General features: G+C 49.9%; 3 protein-coding genes across 16 annotated transcripts in view; all 3 read left to right on the forward strand.

The window, feature by feature from the left end:
- The window catches only part of EXOC6 (exocyst complex component 6), a 93,164-nt gene extending 89,197 nt beyond the window's left edge, over positions 1–3,967 (forward strand). For 7 of the 14 annotated variants that reach the window (XM_062619409.1, XM_062619413.1, XM_062619412.1 and 4 more), the window contains 3 exons: positions 1,850–1,962; positions 2,373–2,384; positions 2,838–3,967. In XM_062619409.1, coding sequence (XP_062475393.1) covers positions 1,850–1,962; positions 2,373–2,384; positions 2,838–2,970 — 258 coding nt within the window. In that variant the 3' untranslated portion in view covers positions 2,971–3,967. The remainder of the gene's footprint in view (positions 1–1,849; positions 1,963–2,372; positions 2,385–2,837) is intronic. The other 7 variants (XM_062619410.1, XM_062619416.1, XM_062619415.1 and 4 more) reach the window with 2 other exon arrangements.
- A 374-nt stretch (positions 3,968–4,341) lies between these two features.
- Positions 4,342–12,997, forward strand: LOC134164055 (cytochrome P450 26C1). The gene is made up of 6 exons (XM_062619439.1): positions 4,342–4,957; positions 5,032–5,256; positions 5,386–5,661; positions 7,318–7,473; positions 9,260–9,766; positions 10,048–12,997. The coding sequence occupies exons 1-6, from the start codon at positions 4,766–4,768 to the stop codon at positions 10,408–10,410; spliced, it is 1,719 nt and encodes a 572-aa protein (XP_062475423.1). The 5' UTR covers positions 4,342–4,765; the 3' UTR covers positions 10,411–12,997.
- Positions 12,998–13,997: 1,000 nt separating this feature from the next.
- Positions 13,998–17,265, forward strand: LOC134164071 (cytochrome P450 26A1). The gene is made up of 7 exons (XM_062619478.1): positions 13,998–14,429; positions 14,614–14,838; positions 14,936–15,223; positions 15,342–15,491; positions 15,804–15,938; positions 16,139–16,291; positions 16,477–17,265. Exons 1-7 carry the CDS (start codon positions 14,241–14,243, stop codon positions 16,816–16,818), a joined length of 1,482 nt encoding a protein of 493 aa, XP_062475462.1. The 5' UTR covers positions 13,998–14,240; the 3' UTR covers positions 16,819–17,265.
- Positions 17,266–21,540: the final 4,275 nt, after the last annotated feature.

Consider the following 21,540-nt stretch of genomic DNA (forward strand, 5'->3'; position numbering starts at 1 on the left):
ACACAGGTAATAAGAAGTGATGGTAATATACAGCAGCAACTAAGGCTGTGGGTTTCACAGATGCCACTAATTCCTGAGTTATCAGAGCCTTCTCAAGTCTGTTTGCTTAGTGACTAAATGCATGTAGTCTTTAGCCTAGCAGGAGAATTGATGGTGCCCATCCTGAGAAAATGCTTTGTGAGAAGGAATCATTTGCATTTGACCTTGATGGCTATCATGAATATGTAGTCAGTAGAAAGTGCAATAGCCTTGTTGCTTTTTATAAACCTTCTGCCCATACGAGATAGTTAAATATAAAATCTAGATGTCACTGAGGTTTGTAATGGTCCCTGGGGACTTTGGAATGACAGCAGTAACTCTCAGAGGTCTGTTAGGTCTGTTATAAAGCCAGGAAATGTTACTGTGTGTTAATAAAAGGCTATACTACAAATATGGAAGGTGTAATTAATTAGAAAATAATTTATTTAAATTAGACACTTTATTTGAAAATAAGAAAAGGGTTAGGAAATGGAAAAATTGAAGGAGAGGCATATAAATTTGAAGCTGTGAAGATCAGATATATACTTGTATTTTGTAATTAAGTTGGTGTTACAATTTTGGGGGTGAGCATTACTGGAGAGCTGTGACCTTTTCCCAGACTGAGGAGCCTGAGTAAGGCGAGGCTCTCAGAGATTCAGTCCTTTTCTTAGCGTAGCCTGAGAAGTCAGAGGAGTGCGTGCCTGCTGCAGCTCTGCCTACCAGAGCAGGGGCTGCTCCTGTTGTGTCCTGGCTGTAACAGCTGTGCGCTGGCTTAGCAGAAGCAAATGTTTGAAGTGGACAGGATTCCTTATTTAAACAGAAAAATGGTACAACTTGCATCAGTCTGTTATCTTCCTTAAAGTCGTTTTGTTATGGAAAATCCTGTTCCAGCCCACTTTTCCAAGCGATGTAGCATTACTGATGTAGCCTCTGGGCAAGCAGGGGCTTTGGACTACGCTGAGGACCCAGCTCAGCAGAGCAGCCAGGGACGCTGTGAGCCATGGCAAAGTGTTGCTAATGGTTCCACATGCTTACCTTAACAGTATGTCTGGCTAACACAGCGCAGCCTGAGAGCAAGCCCACTTTAGCCCTCAGCAGCAGGACAAGGCCAGGCATCAGATGGGAGGGAAGCTGGGACACCCGCCATTAACGTTAATGGGAGTTGGCCCTGCCAGCCTGGGCTCCCACCAAGCAGAGCTGCCTGTATGTGCCCCAGGCAACCTGAGCACGGTGCCCAGTGGTGCCTGGCCTGCACCCTGTGATGGCAAGGGGGAATTAGACATTGAGGGCTGTGAGGGTGCTGGGTGCTGGAGGTTAGGTATCACATCCACTTATACAAGCAGACTGTTCAATAGAACAGCAGCTCTGAGAGGGTGAGTTAAAGGCCTGATTCAAAACTGCAGCACTGTGATTGGAGGCTTTTTGTTTCCCCATTTAAGCATTTGGGGTTGGTTTGTGCCAGGTGTGCCAGGATCTTGGGCTGAGTCATGGGGATCAGTCACCATGGAGAGTGCAGCAGGAGCTGTTTAATTCACTTAGCTGAGACTACCTGCACCTCTGGTTTAAATTACTGTGAGCAGCAATAGGCACGAGTATCCCCTTCTTGCTTCCCACGGTAAAGCAAGCTTCTAAAACACTCAAGCCTGAAGCCATTAGCATCCCTGCCTAGGGCCGGACCTGCACAACCGCCTCCCAGCGCACGGAGGGAGGCGGGAAGGCGTTAAAGAAGAAAACGGGCAGGTGAAGGGGCTGTCGGCCGGGCCCGGGCTAGGCGGGAGCCTCCTTCCCGCAGAGCCACTTGGCGATCCCTCACCCGCTTCTCCCCACGCAGCTCCTGGACCTCTTCATGGTGTGGGACTGGTCCACCTACCTGGCTGACTACGGGCAGGCCACCTCCAAATACCTGCGGGTCAACCCCAGCACGGCCCTCACGCTCTTGGAGAAGTAAGTGCCTGGCCTGGGTACGAGTGTCGGCGCGGCGGGCGCGGGGCCGGGCCGAGAGCCGCAGCCCACCGAGCTCGGCTGCGGGACCGGGGCAGCCCGCCCGCCTTCAGGGAGCTGCGGCCAGAGCCCGGCGGCAGCGCGTCGCTGTCCGGTGCCGGGGCTCCGGTAGCAGCTCGCGGCTGCCCGAGTTGCCGCTTCGGGGAACGGAAGTGCGGGAGGTTCGCGGTGGTAAGAAGCCGGCGCGAGCTTTTTCGGCTGGCTCGGGTCGGGGGGCAGGGTGTGGGAGGTGCGTTGCAGCCGGCCGAGTGTCAACCTGCCTTTAAAACCTGCATCCAGATATGGAGTGCTTTAAAGGCATTTTCTAACGGTGTTTTCTCTTCTCTCCTGCCTGCGGTGAATGTGTTTTGCAGAGTTCACAGAGGGTACGTATCGCCTATCCTGTTACACAAATATTGTTGCTTCAGTTTATTCTGTTTCCCGAATTTCGTTTTAAAATTCATTGGTGCGGGAGATCAGCAACACCGATAATCGGGTAATTTGTTGGAGAACAAAACATGCCGTTTGCTGAGTCTGAACTTACCGTGGAATCAGATGAGACTCAAGGGTTTGCTTTTCTCTGAGCGCAGTTGGTAGGGTCGGTTTCCTGCCGAAGTTGTATTTGCTTAATATTTGTGAAGTAATATTTGTTAATACGAGTTCCGCATTGCGGAAGTTTAATTTAAGAACACATAGATAACAGGTTTTGTAATCTTTTTGTTCTTATTAGCGGAAAGATCAAAAGAGGAACAAAAATAAATCTATTTAAGTGGCTTGATTTTTCCTTTTCAAATTATGTTTCCAACGTCTCTGTGTCGTTTGCTTTTTTATTTCTGCAGAATGAAAGACTCCAGCAAAAAGAACAATATTTTTGCTCAGTTCAGGAAGAACGACCGTGACAAGCAGAAGCTAATAGAGACTGTAGTAAAGCAACTTAGGAGTTTAGTGAATGGTATGTCCCAGCACACATAGGCCTATTACATCGACTGTTTCTCATCATGCCAAGACATATTTCTTAGCCACTGTTTCTACCAAACAGTTAACTATATCAGTTGATATACCTTAGTTTGACCAAGCAAAAGAAAAATGCAGTCAATGGCTTGTACATGGAGTCTTCAGCAAACAATCTTTGTACGTATTTTTAATGGATCGAATACTATTTTGTATATTGTAAACAAATGGTGAAAAATGAGACTGTACAATAAACCCCAGCTCAATTGTATTGTACATGGAACAGCTGAACTGTAAATACATTATTTAAATATCCACAGCCATGGTGTCCAAAATTTTGCTTTGAGTAGAAATTATTTGAGAAACGATCTCTTAGTTGCTGTTTTCTGGATGAATCCTAATTTAATGTTTTTCAAGGACTGAGATACTTGCATTTCAGATGCTGCCTATGGTTTCCCTGCATTAAATGTATATTAGCCTTAAAGTGATTGAACATAATTTTGTATACCAGGTTTTGTAGTCTGGAGGTATGAAAAAATCATCTGATTTTTAGTACCTTTGAAAACTACCTGAGAACTAAACTTAATATTTATTTAGCATTAGGGTTTATAGGCTTTGTTCTCCAAAAGGGTTTAATCTTAAGGTTGTGAATGTAAATAACCATTTGAGTTCTTTATTATGTGACATTTTGGTTTGGGTTTGTTCCTCAGGGTTACTATTTCTAACTGTACTTTTGTAAGATCCAAGGTTATTTCCCAAGGTTGCAGTAAGGAATAGGTTTGCCACTGCTGGTTTCGTGCTGCATCTGTTTGTCAGTACATGCTTTCTACCGCCAGACCCATCCCAGTGATCAGCATTTCGTCCCACTGCCGGTCTCTTTGCACTGTCCCCTCCTGGCTATTTTAGACAACAAGAGAATGTCTGACAAATACAAACCAAATGGAACATGTAAAAATAATGTACATTTTCGCTGTATTTTTAAGTTATTGACGGTCTAAATACAGTAATATAAACCTCACCCGTACTCCTGTTTAATTTCTGGAACGCACCTCAGAGCCGATTTCGTTGGAACCTGTACAGGTCCCGACTCTTTGGTGATGTACCCCGGGGGCAGGAGGGCGAGGCAGCCCTGACAGGGGGGTGTGGGCCGGGGGAGAACGGGCTTCAGGATTCCCGGCCGGGGGAGAACGGGCTGCCGGGGAGGGGCGGCGACGGCGCCCGTGGAGCGGGGCTGGGACGCTCCCCGGTCGCGGGAGCCCGGAACGGGACTCGGTGCCTCCGCCGGGCGGCGGGAGGGGCCGGCCCGAGTGGGCTCCCCAGGGGACGCGGGGCGGAGGGGAAACCCTGCACCGAGGGCCCTCCGTCCTGCCGTGAGGCTGGCGCTGGCTGGGCCGGGGAGAGCAGTGGCCGCTAGCTCCGTGGCGTCGGGGGGGCACCAGGCCCCCCGCCCCAAGGAGAGGGGGGCTGCCTCGATCGGCCCCGCTCTCCCTGCGCCCCTCAGTCTCTCTCCCCGGTTCTCCCGCTCCAATCATCGCACTTGGCCGCGCTGCTTAAATATGCAGTGAATACGTCATCTCCGAAGGTGGATCGGGCGTAAGTGGCCAATATCTATATAAATGTGGCCGAGGGGCGAACCGGCAGCAGGAAGCAAGCGGGACCGGGAGGGCAGCACCCAGCAGGGCCAGCCGCGGAGCTCACGTCGCCGTCACCGGAGTTTGACAGCCGCCGGGGCCGCTCACCCAGGCCGCCCGTGCCCTCGGGGCGGGGACCCGCCGCCGCCCCGCGCCCGCCCCGTCTGCTGCCGCCCTCGAGGAGGATGCCGGTGGGGCTCTCCTGGCCCGAGGCGGCGGCGCTGGTGCTGCTGGCCCTGGCGCTAATGGTCATCCTGTGCCGATACCTGTGGGCGCTGCGCTGGAGCCTCAGCCGGGACCGCGGCAGCGCCCTGCCTCTGCCCAGGGGCTCCATGGGCTGGCCCTTCTTCGGGGAGACCCTGCACTGGCTGTTCCAGGTAAGGCGCAGCGGGACGGGGCTGGATGGGAAGGGGCTGGCGGGAGCCCTGGGCTGACCGCAGCTTGCCCCCAGGGCTCCCACTTCCACAGCTCCCGGAGGGAGAAGTACGGGAACGTCTTCAAGACCCACCTCCTGGGCCGGCCGGTGGTGCGGGTGACTGGTGCTGAGAACATCCGCAAGATCCTGCTGGGTGAGCACACGCTGGTCAGCACACAGTGGCCTCAGAGCACCCAGATCATCCTGGGCTCCCACACCCTGCTCGGCTCCATTGGTGACCTGCACCGCCAGCGCCGCAAGGTGAGCCTCACAGCTGCCCCGACAACACACACAGCCCAGGCAGCACCTCCTGCCCAGGCCTGAGCCTTGGTGGCACATGGGACCCCTCACTTTAACCACTTGCCTCTGTTCCATCCCTTCTCCTCCTAGATCCTGGCCAGAGTGTTCAGCCACGCTGCCCTGGAATGCTATCTGCCACGGATCCAGAAGGTTGTGAGCTGGGAGCTGCGGGGCTGGTGCATGGAGCCGGGCTCCATCGCAGTTTATTCCTCCGCTAAAACCTTAACTTTCCGCATTGCAGCTCGGATTCTGCTGGGGCTCCGCCTGGAGGAAAAGCAGTTCAAGGAGCTGGCCAAAACTTTTGAACAGCTGGTGGAGAACCTCTTCTCCCTGCCCCTCAACATACCCTTCAGTGGGCTGCGCAAGGTACTGCCGCCTGCCCTCCTCCCTCTGCCGGGGGGCAGAGGCCTGAAACCCGGCGGCACAGACCCTCTGTCCCCAGGCCCAGCAAGGGGCACTTCTGATGGACCAGGACGTCTGCAGCATGTTCTGGGTCTGAGAGCCTGGTGTCTTGCCCATCCCAGCTCTCTCCCCTTCTCTTTGTGCTTCTCACCTGCTCCTGGTTGGCTTTCAGCACCCCTGGGCACTGGCTCCAGCGCATTGTAGAGCACAGGGCTCCTCTTCTCGCTCACCCCATGTGTTGCCTCTGTTGGCTCTGGTTAGTTTGTTATGTCTGATCCTGTCTCATCTCATCCTGCCTGGACTCATGTCAGCCCATGGCAAAGGATTCTGGGAGCATGGGCACAAAGGCAGGTGGGCACAGTGCACCTCAGTTTAGTGCTCCCTGTCCACGTAGAGCAGGCTGAGGACTTGCGGCCCTCTTATGGTCCTTGGTTCCTTGTCCCCTAGCAACAAAGAGACAGCGATAGGGTCCTGGAGGGAATCATGGCAGAGGAACAGTCTCCTGTGCCTCTTTCAACCTGCAGTTTCTCCTCTTCTGCCCTGCTCCTCCTTGCCTGCCTCCCCACAATCCTGCTCTAGGTATCAGTCCTGTGTCCTACCCCCCCTCCCATTTCAGTCTACATTCCTTCCTCTGGCTTTGGGTTCTCCACCATTGCCGCAGCTTAAGACTCCTGTCCCTTTTAGCCAGATCTTGCTCAATGTCCCATTTTCCACTGTGAGCTCTGCCACATCAGCTCACCTTACTGAGCCAGTCCCAGTTCTCCCCAGCCTCCCTGCTGCTCTTGTCCACCAGTTCAAAGCTCTTGTTTCCTCTGTCCAGTTTCCCTTTGCACGTTGTCATCAGTGTGAGCTTTCATCCCCCATCCCTCCCTGTCCTCTCTCAGGGCAGCCACAGCTTGCCTGGCCCTAGACCAACTGCTTGAACTTGCATTTAGGTCCCCTTGTCTTTCCCCTTGCTCCCCTCCCTGTTTCCTTTGTCCAGTCCTTCCAACCTCAATTCTCAGCCTTTGTATCTTATTCTCAGCACCTGGTCTGGCCATGTTTCATTCCAAATCTCTGGTCCTTCTGTCTTTTTCAGAAGGCATCTTGATACAGAGCCAGACACTCTGACTCCATCCATCCCACTGTGCAAAGAGATTGCCCACCTCTTGATTTGCTGAGAGTGCAATGCAACCAGAGATGAGCTGGGTGTGACTGGTGTGTCTTTATCTACTATACCTTGGTAAAGCAGCTCATTTGCTCCCGTCTCAGATGTGCCTTTCTACTTGGACTGTTTTATTAAGTTGCCTCTTCTTGTCCCTTTTGATGAACTTCTTTTGGGCCTTATACAACCGTAGGTTTGTTCAGCACAGATGCCTCTGGACTCAGTACCATGGGTTTACTGCTGCCTTTTCTTCTCAGAGTTTTCCTGGGACTTGTATTTGATTCACAACAGCAAGGCAACAGAATCTGCAGCAATTCTCCCTAAACTGCTGCCTCTTGCAAGGCACTGGGGCTGATTAAACAGTTCTTGCTGTTACAGATCCGGGGATTAAAGATTGCCATTCTTGGGGTCCTCCTGTCTCTTGGTAGAGGGGACTGGTTCCTAAGGCTCTACTGAACTATGTGTGCTTCCCACAGGGAATTAAAGCACGGAACATGCTACATGAGTTTATGGAGAAGGCTATACAGGAAAAACTGCAGAGAAACAACCCAGAAGATCACAGTGATGCCCTGGATTTCATAATAAACAGTGCCAAGGAGCATGGCAAAGAATTCACCATACAGGAGCTAAAGGTAAGGAGATCCCCACCTTGCAGTGTCCCTTCTGACTTGGTGGCTGTTTGAGAGACCTGGGCTGAGGGGCAGGAGTGGGATTGTTGGGAATCCAACATCAGCTGCTGGCTCCTGCCATTCTCTTACCATCTCTGAGGACACCATCTCCAGTGCAACCTAGAAAGCCTGGACTTGCAGGCCCATATGTTCTGGTGGGGTTGTGCCTCTGCATTAGAAGACAGATGGTATTTTAAAGAAGAATTAATGCCTCTTCTACCTTTCCTCTTCATGGCCACCAGGCTTCAGCCTGCCTTAGGATGCTGGTAGGGTTACGTGGCAGCTCCAAGGCTCTGTATGTCAGTGTGTACTTAGTAACCACCAAAATACTGTGCTGCAAATCTTTAGAGCTAGTTGTGTGCTCCTCGGACATCTCCCAGCATCTGGCACAGCGCAGCGTGTAGTTCATGCCACTGTATTCTTTGGGGCTGCAAGCCCAGAAATTTCTGAGATGATGTACCAAAATGGGTCCAGGGATGGAATGATGGATTCCGGGACATACCTTATCACTTTGTCATTAATTAGATCATCTAGCTTGTGGATTGCTATGATGCAACATGACATATCACTGTGGTTTAGGGATGAACCAAGTAGTCCTTACTGAGCCAAAACTACCAACTGAATATGAATAGTATTTTGCCAAAGACACTCGGAGAAAATTGTACTGTATCATTCACGGCTCCATGTCACTTGGTGTCAGTGGGTGACACACTGCATTTATATAACAAGGTCTGAAACAATTTTGCATGGGTACAGCAGCTGAATATAGTTTAAAAGTAGTTTTACCATTTATTTAGGTATCTAAGGAAAACTCTCTAAAGACTAATGTTTTATAAATATTTTGTAAAAGTGTAACCTCTAAATTGAAAATATTTTAAATACTTTACAGTGGTTCTTAGCTACAATTAGAACCAGTGTATATTCTTGAAGTAATTCTATTGTAATTATTTAGTATATTATTTATTCTAATAGAATGGTTTTGTTATAATTATTTTTTAAAAATAATTGCCAGATTCAAAATGTGATTAAGATTGATTAATTTCTGTTAGTATTCACATGGATATTACACATCAATAATTACATGATCTCTCATCATGTTGCAGCTTATGTAGCCACACTGTCAGAGACTGATGCAGGGAGGCATACAGGCTGTTATTTCAAATCACAGAGCCTGCCCTAAATTTATTCCATGTTACTGAAATGTCTTGGGTTTTAATTGCAAGTGGTAGAACTGAGAGATTTCTTTTCATCTGGGTCTGCTACCTTGTGAATGTAAAAATTCCTGCTAACGCCTGCAGGAGGTGTGATAGGAGTCTACGGGGATCTGTTATTTCAGAGGTTTTATTTCAGCTGAAAGATGCCCTTGAGAGTTGCACCTTGGCAAAAGCCTGTAGTCCAGCCAGTATATAGCGCTGGGGACCATAGAAAAGGGCAATCCTTGTTACATTACCCCTGACCTTACCGATCTGGGAGGAAAACTCAGAAGAGCTGAATTAAGGTGATGTGTACTCGTCTCGGCTGTGTTTCTGCTTCACTCAATTGGCAAATATACGTCCAGTTTGTGCAGAAATGGAAGAAAGGTGTCTTGTTTTGGTCTCTGCCAACCCAGGGTGGGTGCAGGTTTGTGGAGAGCCAAGGGGAGGCTGAAGCCCCCTGCACAGGGACAAAACCTGCAAAAGGTGAGAAGAGTCTGGATCACAACCACTTTAAAATGGCATTCAAACTTGTCAAAACATTCTTTCCTCTCCAGGAGTCAGCAATTGAGCTCATATTTGCTGCTTTTTTCACTACGGCTAGTGCCAGCACCTCTCTGATCCTCCTGCTACTGAAGCATCCCTCAGTGATTGAAAAAATAAGGCAGGAGCTGCTGTCCAATGAGATGTACCAGCAGTGTGAGAGCTGCCCTGTGGAACACTGCCTGGACACCCTGACCACCCAGAGCAGAGACAGCAAGAGGCCACTTACCTGCCCCATGGCCAGAGATGCTCATGAGGACCAGAGCCAGCCACTGGGCTCAGCAGAGGCAGGTTCCCATCAGCCCAATGCCCTTCCAGAGCCTGCCTTCCCCCAGAGCACTCCCTGCACTGGTCCCCAGCTCCAGTCACCATCAGGGCAGAGCTGTCGCTGCCCCTCAGATATCAGCCTGGAGAAGCTGAGCCGCCTGCGCTACCTGGACTGTGTGATTAAGGAGGTGCTGCGGGTGCTGCCCCCAGTCTCCGGAGGCTACAGAACGGCACTGCAGACTTTCGAGCTAGATGTAAGTGCCTCGCACGCCAGCGGGCTGCTGGGGAGCTGCTGCCTGCCACTGCCTGCAAGCTCCCTGTATCCGGCACAGTGGTGGCGCTTGGCAGTGTAGCACAGGAGAAGGTGGCACTCGGCAACCTCTGGGAGTACCAGCTGGGCTGGGGAGAAAAGGAGCTGTGGGTCAGATGGGTAATGTGGTGGGGCTGTTCCCCAGCACCCTGTGCTCACTCTTCACTAGCACAGCTGGCTGCACAAGTATGTAATGCTCCTCTCCTACCCTATTTATTTCAACAGGGCTACCAGATCCCGAAAGGCTGGAGTGTCATGTACAGCATCCGTGACACGCACGAGACAGCTGCCGTCTACCTGAGCCCCCCTGGTGGCTTTGACCCAGACCGCTTCAGTACCGCCCAGACAGAGGCTGTGGGCCGCTTCCACTACATCCCCTTTGGGGGCGGGGTGCGGAGCTGCATCGGCAAGGAGCTGGCACAGGCCATTCTTAAGCTGCTGGCCATTGAGCTGGTCAGCACAGCCCGTTGGGAGCTGGCCACCCCCAGCTACCCTGCCATGCAGACTGTGCCCATTGTGCATCCTGTTGATGATGGGCTGCAGCTCTACTTCCACCTCTTGCAGCCTGGCCAGGGCAAAGAGGGGTGAGCCAGGGGTATGCTGCCCCTCTCAGCCCTGGTGTTGATGTCCCTCCATGGCTGCCAGGGGCAGTCTCTGCTGTCCCCGTGGCACTGGGTCACTGCAGAGCAAAACCCCAAAGGTCTGATTTTTCGCATCCTGGTGTGCAAGCCAGTAGGGAAGGCCCTGCAGAGTCCTGCCTCTGAGTATCAGGTGGGGACTCAGCCCCATCCCAGGGGCAAAACCCAATGAAGGTGCTGGCAGGGAGCATCTGTCATAGGTGCTCAGCCAACCCTTTCCTCATGCACGTCTCCAGGCATTGGGGTGAGGGTGCAAAATTCCCAGCCCTACAGCCAAGGCTCACAGAGCTTTTCTGTCATGTGATTATCTCCTGGGTATGTTATAGTAGAGGCAGGACCAACATCCTGCACAGTGTAGCTTTTTGGGTGTAAATGGAGGGAAGATGAGGAGGCTTTGCGGAGAAACTCAAGCCAGGGCTGCCCAATCCTCAGCACCAGCTCTAGCTAGAATAATAGCATGAAAAGTGTATTTTACTGTAAATATATAATCTCATTCCTGCACTCCCCACTAGAGCTGGCACAAAGCGTACATGTCTCATTCACCCAGTAGTGGTAGCCATGTATGTTGTGCATCAGCGCCGTGCTGCTGCTAGGGGTCTGCTATGAAGCCCCCTTCTGGGCTCCCTGCAGGATGGGATCCCCAGCCGCAGCCTGACTGTGGGATTGGCCTGAAGCAGGGGATGGGACTTTGGGGAATAAACACTTGGAAAAGGGATGTTTCTGAATGTGTCTGATTTGTGGCATAAAGTCCTCTGCTCCTGATGGTGGTGTTCACACTGCAGAGGGGGCATCTGGAAAGTGACATAGGCCCCATGCTGCCTTGCTGGCCAGACTGACCGTGTCACCTCCTGCAGCCTGCCCCTGCCGGGGAAAGTGCCAAGACAGCAGCTCTGTGGGTCCATCCAGGGGTAGTACCTGGGGCTAAGCCTGGATGCTGAAGGAACCTTTTTAAGTGGCTTTTGAGTACCACCTGCTTTGCTGAGACAGGAGGTATTTCTCTCCCATGTAAAATGAAGTGAGTCCTGTTGCTTGCACTGAGAACAGAGCTGGGCTCAGGTCCTTGTTACACTGCAATGTATTAATAAGCTCCTTTCAGCTTCACCTCTGCTCCCTACTGTCACACATCCTGCACGGGAGCAGCGGAGGAAAACATCCACCTTGTCCTTACTGTGTGTTTTGGGCTTGGTGGCACAGTGTGCGTTGTGTGAAAAACCAGCCGCAGCTCAACCTGTTAGGGCAGAAAACTGGCATGTTGACAGGATCCCTCTGGAAATGCTCTGGAGAGCTGCCCTGTTATTGTCCTGCTTCAATATCAGGCTACAAATGATCTTGCCCTGGCCAGTCCCCCTTGTACCTCCATGCTGGAGCTCTGCAGCGGGGCATGTGCTGCCGTTAGCTGTCAGAGGGCTGCGCAGCCAGCACAACGCTACCTGAGGCAGAAATGTGGCTCCCAAATGTGACAGGTCAAATCTGGAAGAGGTTGAACTGCAGGGCTGAGTTAAGTGCTGTTGGCAGGTCGACCCCGTAGTGAACCAAAGCCTCTGCCCCTCCTGACCTTGTCCTGAAAGGTGAATCTTTCTGGCTATCAGAGGTGAAATCAGTAGGTGGTGGCTGCAAGTGGCAATGACTAACTTTAATTAGCAGGAGCTGCTGGCGTGGCTGTGACCCGCGGGCGACGCAGGCTCCCACCGCGGGCAGGGCTGCGGGGCAGAGCAGGGCCTGCAGCGCCCAGCACCGGCCAAGGGAGGGCTTAACAATTACCCCGAGCGCTAACGAGCCCCGCAGCCGCCCGCTGGAAAACGTAACACGGATCTAGTTAAAAAAAAAAAAAGGACTTGAAACTGATTTTGTTTGCAGATAAACAAGAGCATTTACAAACGACGTGTAATGATTGTTACTTGTAATCCAAGTTTGTTCATATTAGGCTGTTAATTTCTTGACCCCCTTCCAAGATGTTTTTAATTATCCCTTTCACTCTTTACCATTTGATTCTTTTCGAGCCGATGGCTGGGGAATACACAGCTGGGGAGATAATAAAGCCTTCCTGTGGCAATTATCGGTGCTCAGGCCACCGTATCTCGTTATTTTGATAGACAGTGAACTTGGCGCGATTGCCGACCGGGTTCACGCAGATGTCACGGTCCGTGTTGTAGGTCACAAGCAGGTCAGCGCCCGGCAAGGGGAGAGCGCCGGGTCAGGGCCCGGCCGTCGCCGCTCCCGACCAGCGCCAGCCGGGCCTCCCGGAGCCGCACCGGACCCCGAGGGGCTGCGCGCCGCCAGGAGCGAGGATGTACCCCAGTCTTGGGCAAGGGGGGACGGAGGCGCGCAGACCCGCTTGCGCAAGGCATCGAAAGAGGAGGTAGGGTCCCGAGTGATGCGCTGATTGTCAGGAAAATAATAATTAAAAGTGACATCTCCCCCTCCCCTGCACAAACGCGCACACAGCTTGCAGCTTTTATTTAGCTTGTCTGGGAGCAAGAAAGCAAAAGTAACAGGGAGGCAAAAGAAGAAAAATGGAAATTGAGGAAAAAAACAAACCAAACAAAATGTTCCCAACAACAAACCGAGCACGACATTTTACTGGTAACAACAGTGCCCGGCAGAACGCCCCGCGGCCCCGTCCTTCCCCTCCGGGGCCCTGCAGCTGTGGTCAGCGCCAGGCGCTCCTTTCCTAGCGACTGCGCCTCCCGGACGGCGCCTCTTGCGCAGGGACGCAGCGGCAGCCCCATCGAAAGCAGCCTCCCCGCGGCCCCGCCGGCCGCTCCTGCAGACGCTACTCCTCTCCGGAGAGCAGCCACCAGTGCCTGCCCGCCGGCTCCAGGGGGGAGTCTCTCCGCGATGAGGCAGCCGGCACCCTGCCCGTCCGGTGCTGAGCGCCTCTTCCCGGCCGCTGCAGCCCCGACGGCCCCGGAATGCCGGCGAGACCCAGAAAAGGGCGGGCAGCAGGTCCCGGGGAGAAGAGCCGGGCACGGAGGGCTTGGTGTTTCCTTTCCTCACTCACCTCCCTTTCCCTCAGTGACCCGCGCTTGAACCTGCCTCGGGAGGCTGACACGGACTGCAGCCCGCGGCTCCTTCCTCCGCGGCAGGCAGAAATACAAGCCGGGCCTTTCGAGGTGAACGAGAGGACAGCGGAGCTTCCTCCACCGATGTGGCGGCACATCTGCGGCTCCGTCCGGTGGCCCGCCGGGCTCTCCCAGCATGGGGGACTGCGCGCTCCGTCCGGCCCCCAGCACTGGACCGCTGCTCGGGCCACTGACTCGCCGTTCCCAGCCGGCGACAAGAGAGGGTGCGCGAAGGAACTCCGTAGCTTGGCGGAGCGCAGCGGAGTGTCCCCGGAGGTAGGTATCCCCGGACAGCAGGGTCCCCGGGGGCTGGAGCAGGACATTGCTCGGTGCAACCTGCTCGTCTCTAGCGAGCATCAGCAATAAATCCGAGGAGGTGGCCGGTCCCCAGCTGTCGGCGGCATCCGCTGCCAGCTCGCTGAGAGCGGTGCTGCGGAACGAGTGCGGAGCGGCGGCTGCCGCCGCGCCCGGCAGCACCTTTACTCCCCCGGCGGCTGTCTGCGGCGGGCGGGATGCGCCGCGCAAAGCAAATAGTTAAAGATTTCGGGGGGAGGAGCCAGGCCACAATCCGCAATTAAAGATGAACTTTGGGTGAACTAATATATCGACCAAGGTAGGGTGGGCAGCAACCTGGGAAGGGTATAAAAGGCGGCCAGCGGCGAGCCTGGCCCGCGCACTCCGAGCTCCCGGGGGGCCAGGCTGGACTCGCTCCCTAGCCATGGGCTTCTCCGCCCTGGTTGCCAGCGTCCTGTGCACCTTCCTGCTGCCCATGCTGCTCTTTCTGGCCGCTGTCAAGCTCTGGGACCTGTACTGCGTGAGCGGCCGCGACCCCAGCTGCCCGCTCCCGCTGCCGCCGGGCACCATGGGGCTCCCCTTCTTCGGGGAGACGCTACAGATGGTGCTTCAGGTAAGGCTAGGGGATGCCGCGGGGAGCGAAGTCGTCCTCGGTTCCTCCTCTGACTGCAAGGGAGGGGGGAAGACCAGCAGCTTTGCCAGGCTCCCGTGCCCAGGTGGGAAAGAGGTGCTTTTCATGCGCCTTTCTTTTCTTCGTTTAACATTTATTTTGTTATTCCCTCCCTTCTCCCGGACAGAGGCGTAAATTTCTGCAGATGAAGCGCAGGAAATACGGCTTCATCTACAAGACTCACCTATTCGGGCGGCCCACTGTGCGAGTGATGGGAGCCGAGAACGTGCGGCATATCTTGCTGGGCGAACACCGGCTCGTGTCCGTGCAGTGGCCCTCATCGGTGCGCACCATCCTGGGCTCGGGCTGCCTCTCCAATCTCCACAACGGGCAGCACAAGCACCGCAAAAAGGTACGGCCCCGACGGCGGGCGGGGAGCGGGTGCAGGCACCCCGGGTGCAGCGGCTGAGCCTGTGTCCCCTTCTTCTCCTCCTTGTCCCGCCGGGCAGGTAATCATGCAGGCCTTCTCCCGGGAAGCCCTGCAGCACTACGTGCCCGTCATCCAGGAGGAGGTGAGTGCCTGCCTGGCGCGGTGGCTGGGTGCCACCGGGCCCTGCCTGCTAGTGTACCCCGAGGTGAAGCGCCTCATGTTTCGCATCGCTATGAGGATCCTGCTGGGCTTCCAGCCCTCTCAGGCCAGCCCTGACGGCGAGCAGCAGCTTGTGGCTGCCTTTGAGGAGATGATCCGCAACCTCTTTTCCCTCCCCATAGATGTGCCTTTCAGCGGGCTCTACCGGGTAAGGCTTGGGGGGTGGGGAGAAGAGTGGTGAAACTGCAACCAGGGCAGCTGAGAATGGCCGGGAGGGATGGCAGTACAGCTCAAGTCCCATGTTGCTCTCCCTGCTGCTTGGCCAGGGCTTGCGGGCACGCAACATCATCCATGCCAAGATAGAGGAGAATATCCGTGCCAAGATGGCCCGCAAGGAGCCTGAGAGTGGCTACAAGGATGCGCTGCAGCTGCTTATGGAGCACACACAAGGCAATGGGGGGCAGCTCAACATGCAGGTGAGGTTCTGCGGGGCCAGGTCTGTTCCTTTCCTCCAGCCCTTCTGTCAGCATTACACTTACCTTTTGGGGCCAAAACGAGATGGCAGGAGGTGTTCCCTTTCCCAGGTTGCGTTGTGCACTGGTGTGCAGAGGCTGCAACCAAACTGCTGGATAAGGAGCCATATCCACAGGGAGCATAAGCATCACCCCCATCCTGACCCCTGGGTGTCTGCTTCAGTCTGGGAGTGATGCACAGTGTTGTACAAGTGGTAGAATGGGCCTGGTAGAGATACTATGTTCAAGCCCTGTTTTACTCCTCCTCTGTGTCAGGAGCTGAAGGAGTCTGCTACAGAGCTGCTGTTTGGGGGCCACGAAACCACTGCTAGTGCTGCTACGTCACTGATTGCCTTCCTAGGGCTCCACCACGATGTCCTGCAGAAAGTTAGGAAAGAGCTGCAGGTGAAGGTGCGTGCCTCTCTCAGAGCCATTTCGCAGGAGGGGGGCAGTGGGAAGGTACCTCCAGGAAAGGTGTCCCAGACTGGGCTCCCTCTGACCCAGCTGGTGCCCTGCTTTTGGGGGGAGACAGGTAAATACCGTTTTCTGAGGGGTGCCAGGAGCCCTACCTGCCTGCTCCATAAATGTCATGGCAGCATCTTCCTTTCTAGGGGTTACTGTGCAGTCCCAACCAAGAGAAGCAGCTAGATATGGAGGTCTTGGAACAGCTGAAGTACACAGGCTGTGTCATCAAAGAGACCCTCCGGCTGAGCCCACCTGTTCCTGGAGGATTTCGAATTGCACTCAAGACCCTTGAGCTAAATGTAAGTGGGGTTTGGGCTTAACTCCTCAGAGTGAAGTACTAGTGCATTACATGTAGCCCATCCACCTTTGGATGACCTGCAGGAAGCTAGGAGGAGAGGTGGGGTGCACCAACGTGTCCTGTACTGACACTTCACCTTACCTAACACAACATGCACTTCATGTCTCCTTTCCCTTCTTTTGATAGGGTTACCAGATCCCTAAAGGTTGGAATGTTATTTACAGTATCTGCGATACCCATGATGTGGCAGATCTCTTTACCAACAAGGAGGAATTTAACCCGGATCGCTTCATGTCTCCGTCTCCAGAGGATTCCTCTAGGTTCAGTTTCATTCCTTTTGGTGGCGGTTTGAGGAGCTGCGTGGGCAAAGAGTTTGCAAAAGTCCTTCTGAAAATATTTACAGTGGAGTTGGCACGGAGCTGTGACTGGCAGCTGCTGAATGGACCTCCTACAATGAAAACTGGCCCCATAGTGTACCCTGTTGACAACCTGCCTACCAAATTCATAGGTTTCAGCGGCCAAATCTGAGAGCTCAACACTTGCCTCTGGCTGGATTTCTCCATAGTATCTAATGTGTACAAAGTAACTTTTTATAGTAACTATTTAAATTTGTAAATGTACAATAGTTATTTATGACTTCAAATATTTCAAAAGGCTATGATATTTTTTTCCCCAAGCACTACAATTATGGGTCTCTGATTCATAATTAGATAATGTTATTTCTATAGAAATAAGTTTTCCCCTATTTAAGTCTTATTGAAAGCTGGCCAGCTAAGCATTTGAAGATGTTTCACAATGGTGTATGTATTAAATATTCTTAAAGACATTTGAAACAATGGTAACTGGCTACTCATCTGAATTATCTAAAATGGTTACTGTTTCAGAACTATTTCAGTATTATTTGTGTCTAGATCTTATGTTTAATGTGTGAATTTTGAGTTTGATAATAAAGTTTATTTTTGATGATCCTCTGTATGAAGATCTGTGTGTACACTAAATAGTAGCTTAATCAGTGGGTCTAAAGGGTTTGGTTGTAAAGTCAGATCTGCTTTTGTGAATGAGCTATTTGCTATTTCTATGCTCGTAACTCTCCCCTGCTTCCCACTCCCAGTGTGGTTCTCACTTCTGAATAGTAAATCGTTTGAAGTTTTAGCCTGTAAGTAGCAAGAGCAGTGCAAAAACATACGCATGCTTACTGAAGAGAGTATGGAGTGATAAAAAGTGCTACAGGTCTCCTTATCGAGTACATAATCTTGAGCCATGGTAAATACTAAAGTAAAGAGAAGCAGAAGACTAATGTATTACAGGAGTCTTTCTCTGTAACTACAGAAAATAGGTTGAGGGGAAAAAAAAACCATAAATGTCCTCTCATCCCATATTACTGCTGACCTCTGTAAACAGACCACCAGATCTCGTTCTGTGTTGAGTCTGCTGGCTATGAATCTTTACTTACGAAGGTGTCTCTTATCAGTTGGTAGAGCAAATAAAATCTGCTGATTTCTTCTTGAAATGCAACAGCTCTGACTAGGTCACAGATAGAGCATGCATTTGGTTTAAGAACTTCTTTCCTGGAATTCAGCAAAGTGAAAACTAAAAGGGAGGCACTAATGTGAATTGATTAACAGGGAATCAACTGTTGAGATGCAATTCCCCGGGGGTGTGTAAGCAGGACAGATAAAATGCCCTAGGCATGACCTCTGTTTTGGCTTAACCATAAGGTCTTCCCCCCCCCCCCCCTTACTACACCTATTAGTCTTCCCTTAAAAGTCAAACAGCATGGGCTAGTTTTATAAACATCTACAAAGTAAACCAATGTAATTCAGTGTCATGAGTACTTATAGCACCGCATAGACTAATTTAATTTTCTGTTTGTTTCTGGAAAATAGTACCTTTTTCATTATGCTCTCCCAAGGTCAAAATTAAGGATGGAGTTAAGTTGCTCAAAATCACTGCAGGTGTTTAATAGCATATATGAGGTTTTGGATTTTTTTTTTTTTAAGGAATGTTTTTAGAATATACTTGATATGTTTCCAGCTAACATTTAAAAAACATAAGCTTTTAATGTAAGACCTTAGGTACAGCCTACATATGAGCATGACTATCAAGACATTTTCATATTCAATTTTTGTAGTCTTAAAATACAAAAGGTATTTTTAAATCATGCTTGAGTCTTCTTGGCAGTGTTTAAAATCTTAAATAATTTTTACTATTCAGACTTCTTGTACCATTATGTTTTCCAGGGATTTGATAAGTGATCTCAGTTTAAGATGCCCTATTACAAATATAGTAACATAAAACTGCAAACCTTGTTCCTGATTTGGAGGTGACCTGAAGTCTAGAGATCAGCAAGACTCTTGTCTTGGTATCCTTCATTAACATTTTATGCCTTAACATTACAGCATTCTACAAATGCAAATAGATGCTGGTATTTTTTGTACTAAATTGTTTTCTATTATTTTTAATTGAAGTCTTATATGTGGGAACTTTTTTAGTTTACATTTTGTTTTTTTATAAAGAATGGGTATCTAAGTGCTGTCCAGATAATATGGAGAGTATGAACACTCTTTCATGGTGTAAGTCTAAAGTCATACATGCATTTATCTGTTTCCTTTTTTTTTTATTTTTGAATCAGCTTTGTAAGTCTTTTATGTTTAGAGAAAAAAATCATATATTTAATTTTATATTGTCTGGGCATCTGGGGGCACATCCTCAGCTGTTGTAAATCATGACAATGTAACTGATGTTAGGCACTGCCCCTGTATGATTTGTAGTTAAATGGTCTGTCACTGCTGTGTAATTTAGGCATCTTGGAGCTAGCTTTAAACAAGCCATCCCAATAAATGGTAGCAGTGTAGCTGCAGTAATATGGAGCTCAGTGTGGGTTAATTGCTAAAATATTTGCCCAACTTCTTGAGCAGGTTTTACAACCCCTGCTAATCTCCTCTATGCAGCTGTTATTTTGACAGCTTAGATGCTGGCTGCAGACCAGTTTCAGGTGAGCTCTGGTATGATTATGTAGCTTTGCCCACTCAGCAGCAGCTGGTGTGGGCACATACTGAGACTGTGGCTGCTATTTAGGGTCTGCCTAGCTCTTGCACCTTTGGCTTCTACCCCTTTTGTTATGATGGATCCATGAGTTTATCTTGCTGAAAAATTATCTACCAAAAGATAGTTGCTTTTTGGGCAGACCAGGTCATCCATCGCTCCAGCTCTCTGCACGAATGTTATTTATTAGTGCTGGGGTGCTGCAGCAGAGATGAAAGAGGCCAGCCTGCTCCACTGCTAACAGGTAGCTCCTAGAGCCATGCTTTAGCTCTCCTTTTGCAAGCGTTACCATGTGCTGCTGAAAGCCACTTGTGCTCAAAGGCTCACAAACTGAAACACATTAAAGGGCCAGATCGGGTGAGGGGCACTCACTCCTTTTAATTGGGCCTTTTTGGGGTATTTCATATTTCTCCTCATAGTTAACCTGTAATTTAAAATAAAAGTATTTGACAAATTCTCTCTCTGGAAAAATGCACACAGTTCAGTAGGTGCTATCCTTTAGTCCTGGAGTAAACCCTGATTATTTATATGCAGCATGCTGTTTTTAATCTGAGAGTAAGGTGGGTTAGTGGAACCCACACTTCTCTTACACCCACGTGAATGTATGTAAATGTGTGGTTCTTAACAACATACATTCATTCTTGAATAAAAACAACATTAAAGAATTACATTGGTATAAGTTGACATTGAGGAATGCTACTTGATAAATCAATTCCTGATTGAAAAGGAATAGTATTAATACATAAGGTCAGAAGAGGTAATAGTGAATTTTGGTAATGGTTATATGAGTAAGAAAAAATGTTCAAATGAATGCTAAAAACTCCTTGGAAAAAAAATAATTGATTGATCAAAGATAATTTGATCAGTTTTATTTATTTTGTCCTAGTGAAATGAGAGAATGTTACTTTCATGTTGCTTTCAGGAGTTGCGCTAGGAAAGGACTGGATTTTTGCTTTCGATTCTTGAAAGCACTTATTGAAGGGACAGTATAATTTGAAGCCTTGCATGCTTAAGGTTTTGCACTCACTTTTCTGACGTTTTCTTTTTTACGTGAGTCTCTTCCTGGACCTTGCAAAATGAGAGGCTGACAAAAAGGTTGTCCTTCTTTCTACCCCATTACAATCTACCATGTTCTTGTATTTTATTTTGGTCAGTGATTTAGAATAACCTTTGGAGAGGTACCAGGAAAAATACTTAGTAATATATGTACAGTATTTAATTTTGGGCTTTCAAGTGGTACTTTCCTAAGTGCTATAGGAAGTTTTTAGAGCTGTTTTTGCAAATCTGCATCTAGTAATCTTTGAGAACAGAACACGGTTGTGGTTTTTTTTAATTCTACACATTGGCAGAAGTGTTCAGGGTGGATGCTGATAAAAGAATATGCCCTGGTCATTTGAAATGAATGTGCGTAAAGTTAGACCCCGAGATCTCTTTTTGTTTTAAGCCTTGAAATTTATTTTTATGAGGTATAAATTCTCAAAATTTTCTGTCTGTCTCAAATGGAGCTTCACTGCTTAGGCTCCCTGAAAATTCAGCTACTTGGACTTAGTCCCAAGTACAGGTTAAATAGCCCAAGTGCGAGCAACCCATGGCAGATTTTTTTTCCTTAAAATTACTACACACCATCTTTCCTCTAACAGTCCAACAGGATCCCATGGAAGTCTGTGTCTCTGCTGAACATTCACATAAACCAGACTTCAATCTATGGACTTTTTGGTAATGTTTTTGAACCTATGAAAGGCAGTCACAAATTTTGCGTTTGGGACATACCGCTCAGTAGGGTATGTTCCAGACCCAAAGTAGTTACTTTATTTATGGTTTAAAGGTACTATGTTACATGTAGTTGTCTTCTCTGTTGTAGCAAAAAGAGTGAGTAGGTTTGTTAAGCATTTGTTAATCTGGATAATTTTGTTTGCCAGGTGTTTTGTACTGTAAATTCTCTGTCAAGTTATACATCCAGAATGCAATGCAAAATATATACAGATTACCAGCAAAGATTTAAAAGTTTGTTAGTTGCAACCATTAGAGTGATAGATTAGGAGAAAGGAAACATAACTGGCAGTAAGTTTAGAGAAGACTCATTACTAGACTGGCTTGCTTCACTTGTTTAATAATGTCTTACAAAAAATGTTACATGAGAAGCTCAATGAATAATGCAGCCTTCATTAAGTTATGTAAATGAATGTAACTTTGTGGGTGGGTTAG

Source organism: Pezoporus occidentalis, unplaced genomic scaffold (genome assembly GCF_034315485.1).
Source record: "Pezoporus occidentalis ecotype Australia unplaced genomic scaffold, CSIRO_AGI_Poc_V1 ctg210, whole genome shotgun sequence".
Classification (NCBI taxonomy): domain Eukaryota; kingdom Metazoa; phylum Chordata; class Aves; order Psittaciformes; family Psittacidae; genus Pezoporus; species Pezoporus occidentalis.